This window comes from Corylus avellana, chromosome ca3, assembly GCF_901000735.1.
Source record: "Corylus avellana chromosome ca3, CavTom2PMs-1.0".
Lineage (NCBI taxonomy): Eukaryota > Viridiplantae > Streptophyta > Magnoliopsida > Fagales > Betulaceae > Corylus > Corylus avellana.
Genome location: NC_081543.1, coordinates 13,543,574 through 13,549,225, shown reverse-complemented (window position 1 = coordinate 13,549,225; position 5,652 = coordinate 13,543,574). Strand labels below are relative to the sequence as shown.

The 5,652-nt window shown below is 35.6% G+C and overlaps 1 protein-coding gene across 1 annotated transcript; it reads left to right on the top strand.

The window, feature by feature from the left end:
- Positions 1-325: 325 nt before the first annotated feature.
- Positions 326-3,616, top strand: LOC132173892 (AT-hook motif nuclear-localized protein 8-like; the record flags this gene model as incomplete). The annotated part of the gene is given in 3 exon segments (XM_059585563.1): positions 326-1,051; positions 1,129-1,181; positions 3,485-3,616. Coding segments are annotated over 3 exon segments (687 nt in total), but the record flags the coding sequence as incomplete, so codon positions are not given.
- Positions 3,617-5,652: the final 2,036 nt, after the last annotated feature.

The following is a 5,652-nucleotide window of genomic DNA, read 5'->3' as shown; positions in this document are numbered from 1 at the left end:
CTATGATTTCAAATAAGTGTCTCTGCCAATCTACCATCTAATTAATTGACAATATGACATTTCAGGGGCAATGTTACGTACATGTAATATTAATTATTTGGTCTAACTTAGCATGCCATTTATTAAATGGACAATAGATCGATAAAGAAACCTATTTAAAATCAAAGAAAATCTAAGAACTTAATTATTAAAATTAAAAATTTTAAGGATTAGATTAAAATCACGTAAAAATTCAAGGACTGCATTTTATTTTTTTCCCAAAATAAAAAAGTGAGCGAAGAATATTCTAAATATAGCATAAAATTGCAAAACCCTAAAAAAATTTGAAAACCCTACTTTAAAAGTTCAAACAAGAAATTTGCGGCCCCGGCTTTCGTTCCCCGTTTTTTTAATTTCATTTCTACTCTCAACCCCTCTCTCTACGGGACGTAGGTTTCAAGTAGATACTTCACTGACCCAAATCGCCTGCATTTTACTCAACTTTCTTGGAATCCAAACAACCCCACAAGAAACCTAGAGAAAAAGAAAAAAAAAAACGAGAATTCTCGTATGGATTCACGGGAAGCTCCTCCTCCACCTCAGCCTCCGAACATGATGGTGGGCCCTACCTCATACCCCATGACCACCACCACCGCCGCCACCAACAGTTCCAACAATTCATCTATGATGATCAGCCCCAACCCCGGCGGCGGTGGGCCGACGATGATCCCTCAACCCTCCAGTGCCAACCGATTCCCCTTCAGCTCGTCGAAGCCGTTGGATTCCCTCAACAACAACGCCGGTCCGTACGACGGATCGTCCGGGTTCAGCATTGACGCATCGTCGGCGTCGGCGGGGAAGAAGAAGAGGGGCCGGCCGAGGAAGTACTCGCCGGACGGCAACATTGCGCTGGGCCTGGCGCCCACACCCATTTCCGCTTCTTCCGCGGCCAATCACGGGGAACCCGCTAGTGCCAGCGCTGGCAGCGGCCCTGCATCTATGTCCGAGCCTACCCTGAAGAAGCACCGCGGCCGTCCTCCCGGTTCCGGGAAGAAACAGTTGGATGCTTTGGGTAAAATGTTGGATTTTGTTGATTTTGTTTGTTTTGTGTGTTTGGTTTGATTGTAGATAGTTAATTTGGTGTGGCAGGAGCGGGTGGGGTGGGATTTACTCCGCATGTTATTATGGTGAAAGCTGGCGAGGTAAGTGATTGAATTTTATTTATTATTGAATTGCGGTGGTGTTGGAAATACATGAATTTTTTTTGTAATACATCTTTGGTTCTAGTATGGAAAATGTAGGCAGTTTAGGGTAGGAATTATGTTATGTGCGAGTTGAATGTTTTGCTTTGTTAAGTTCAGTTGCATATATTAATGACATCTAGCTCAATGAAAGATGATCTTTGGTTAGTTTATTGATGTAATTCTTTGGAAGGTAAGTGTGAAGGGTTCTCATGAACTTTAAGCTTGAAATACCTTAGTTGGCTTGTTTTGTAAATTTTTTGTGGCTTTTAAGATTCAAATTCTTTCTTTTGAGTCTTTGCCACTCATATTTGTACTCATCATAAGAATTAGGTGTTTCAATTCTTATGTAAATTGTACACAACAAAATGGTTTTGTTTCCATGCTCTATTTCAGTGCCTTAATGGTTTATTTGCTTTCCTTGAAGTAAAAAAGCAAACAGTTTCACAAAATGAAGCTCATTCAACTTTTTTTTTTTTTTTAATTAAAAAAAAAACTAATTATACTTGAGTAAAGGATTATTCCCCAAATTGGGTTGGCTTCATGAATCCTTTGTCAACTCATTGTGTGGCGATTTTTTTTATGGTATTTTTTTATAATAATAATAATTATAAAATATAAAATATAAAATATAAAATAAAAAACTGTACTTGCACACCTGGTAGCTTTATTCCTTTTGGTTCAAAGGGTGAGGGTACGTTGGAAGTATTTCTGTTGACTATTTTTATGGGGGCTTGTATCATATTTCCAGAACGTTTACTTCACGATCTCCCATGCCACTTAGAATGCCAGTTCAATGTTTTTGTGCATAACTTAGTCAAACAATTGAGGCATAATCCATTTGATATCAAACCTTAGATGGTGGCACTAAGGTGTCATAATATGCAAATCTGGTAATGCTAACAAGGATTTGAAGGATTTGTAATTTCAACTGATATCTTACTCTGCAAAACGGCTGTTGCATAAACTTATCCATTTAATCTAAAGCAAAAATTTCAGTTGATTTTGTTGCGAGTAACAGTGGATAAAAGATGGGATTTATTCTAATGTTAGTTTTTGTGGAGATTATTTATAATTAACAAAAGGGAAAAGAACCAATGGATATTGGTTATGTTAATCCAATGAGCAGAGAAGGTAGCTTAACACACACAAATGGATATTGGCTATGTTAATCGAATGAGCAGAGAAGGTAGAATATGTAGTTCATTTAATAGGCTTTGATATTATTATTATTATTATTTATTATTATTAATTTTTATCGTTAATAAGCTTTGAAATTTTAAGCACATACTGCCTACTCATAAGGACTTAATTGTTTACGTCCTAATAAAGAACTTAACTTAAATGGTGTCCAACATTGAGACTGCGTGTTTTAGGTGTGTACAATAAGCTAATTAGATTTATGTATCCGAGGTTTGATGACTTTCAAGTTATTAGGTTTATCGTGCATGTCTTAACTTTTACTTATGTAGGAGCAACTGAATATAATTGAGATGCTCATGGTAGATGCTTGTACATTCCCTTGCACAAGAATTTGAATCATTATTAAGTGTTGAATCTGAATTTGTTCCTAGTCCAATTTTTGGTATTTAAGATTCAGTGTGTATATTTGTATTGCCATCCATCAAGAATTTGAATCAGTCTTGCTGTTGATTTTCTGAGTTTTCATTTGGAACTCAGTGGCTGTAAGAGATTGGATGACATTTTAATGATGAACCACATGTACTTTCAGGTCAGCCAAAAAGTTTAGGTTTTGTTGGGCTTATTGAGTGCACATAATGTTTATTCGAATCCATTGTTGTAGGGCAAGAGGACAGATTGAGGCATGGAACTGTGTATGTATAAGTTTGGTGTTTTCTAACCTGTATTAAAAGATGCGCAAATTCAATTGACTTTCAGATGCAGCTAATGGAATTAAATAATTGCTGTGTTTTTATTGAGAACTTTGTTTTGGGGATTACATGTGTAATTTGTAACATGATGAAACCCATGATATTTATTAACCTATAACAAAATAATGTGTTGAAAACGTAATTCTTGATATGAATGTGAGTGGTTAGTGTTTAGAGATGTTTGTGTAAATCATTGAAGCTTGTGAGTGAAGCCTTGATGATGTTAAAAAGTTGTATCCTTCTTGTAACTTCTAAGGTGATGTACTTTTATGATGTTATATTATCAGTTGTAACTCTTAGTTGGATCTTAGAAGGGTGCTGTTTATTCAAACTATAATATCCTTGTAATTAGTCTGACATTGTAATTTGCAGGATATAGCAACGAAGATTATGGCCTTTTCACAGCAGGGGCCACGTACTGTTTGTATTCTCTCTGCAAATGGTGCCATCTGCAATGTTACCCTTCGTCAACCAGCAATGTCTGGTGGTACTGTGACATATGAGGTACCTTTCTTTTCTTATAAGATCCATCTTATATTTACTAATTATTATTCATGTACAGCAACATGGGGACATGTATATGATACAATAGGTTTAACTAATGTAGAAAGGTCCTAAAAGTGAAATATAATCTAATGAGGACAATAAAGTGCACACATAAATACAAGCATAACTATATGCGTGCACATCATGTCCTTGCATACTACTGAAAACTTATACTTGCCTTTTCTTTTATGATGTCCATGCGTTTTCAATATTCGCGCATAATATAAAGGCTGTGTTGATTTTCTGTGCTAAAATGTAACATCACTGCTGAAGCTTTATCAGTAAGAACTAATTGCCTCCAATATTGACAGTGCTGGTTCCTTTTGTTGTTTAAAACATTCTCTGTGAATTTTGAATAGCATGGTTTGAATGAAATAGGCAGAATCTGTGGCCCAGCTTATGCTATTACTAACACTTAATATCTAGAAAATATTTCTAAGATTTCATTTCATTATTAATTCAAGCCTTCAAGGTGTATAAAAGACTGTGCCCTTTAGTAAAATGGATATGCTTATATCAATTCTGAAATAAATGAAATATGCTTGAAATCTAAGTTCCACCCTGACACTCGTTGAAGTGTTTTGAGTTATATCTGATGCCAGGCATGCAGAATTTACGAGGGAAAAAAGAAGAATAGTCCAAGCATGCAAAAGTGCTTATATTTTTCTAGTATATTGATAATTTCTTTTCATACGTAATAGATATTTTCATATTTGATTTTTTTATTTTTTTTATTTTTATAAATAATCGAAATATCATTAAAAGCGTAAGGCACCCTCAGGTACACATGAAGTATACAAGAGAAGCCATCTAGCTGGTAGGGGAAAAAAGAAGAAGAAAATCGTGATAACTATTCACCAAAGGAGGAATACACGAGTGGCTTCGCAGCTATGTTATTTTTAAATTATGGAGGGAAACTGTTTCTAGGTACTTTTACTAGCACGGTTGTACTTGGGACTAGGTTTTTTTTGCACAAATAGTACCTTGTTTATAGAGGTCGATTTCAACCAAAGAAGCAGTGTCTGTGGTCTGTTACATGATGAGGTCGTGATTGAATTGAAAGTTGGCTATGCAAGCTGATATGACCTTTTGTTTAGAGCTTCCAACTTCTCTCTATCTCTTGCTCACACGAGAGGTTTTTATTTTTATTTATTTATTTTTTTGTTTTGGGGGGAGGTGGAGATTGTTTAATAATTCTGCTGTGTCTTACCATAAATCTTTTGCCTCTATTTACAAATAAGTTTTCACGGCATATTGCAACATGTGATGGATCTTATCATATTAGATGCCTTGGTGACAATAAGAGCCAAAGATGCATAAATGGAGCTAACGCTATTTTTTTTTTTTTTTTTTTTATAATAATTGATTGTCCTTCCTCCGGCCAACCTCCTCCCCCCCTCCTCTTTTCATTTGAAAACCATGGAGAGAAGTGGAACAAAATGAAGCATCTTTAGGAACTTCTATTTCATCATATTGGCAAAGAGATTGGAATGAAATTTGACGAGTGACATCCACGACAATAAAAGTTCCTTATTTGAAGCCAATCATATTATTTCATCTTGTGGAAAAAAGATAATGAGAAAAATGTGTAGTAGTCTAATGGCATAGGATAAGGAAATGTAGTGACTTGAATTATGTAGTGAATTAAATGCAAGTATTGGACAGGTTTAACCAGGGGAGAATAAGGGAAGAGAGGTTCGAAGTACTTTTTGATATTTACGATAAGAATTCTTCCCCCCTCCCTGCGTCACAAGAAGGATGCCTTAATTTGGAATGGCACGATTATTAAAGAGAAGGTGCAAATATAGTTATCTTTCTAAAATGCCTTTTAATGGATATTGGAGGCGACACAACTTTGTGAATCTTGTTTGCTTTTCTAAAAAATGAGGGTGATACTGGAAATTAAAGAAGCAAGGCTATCCTAAAAACGATAAGGGATCTAGGGAGTGACTTTCTTGATCTATAGTTCCTCTGCTTTCTCTCTCTTGACCAAT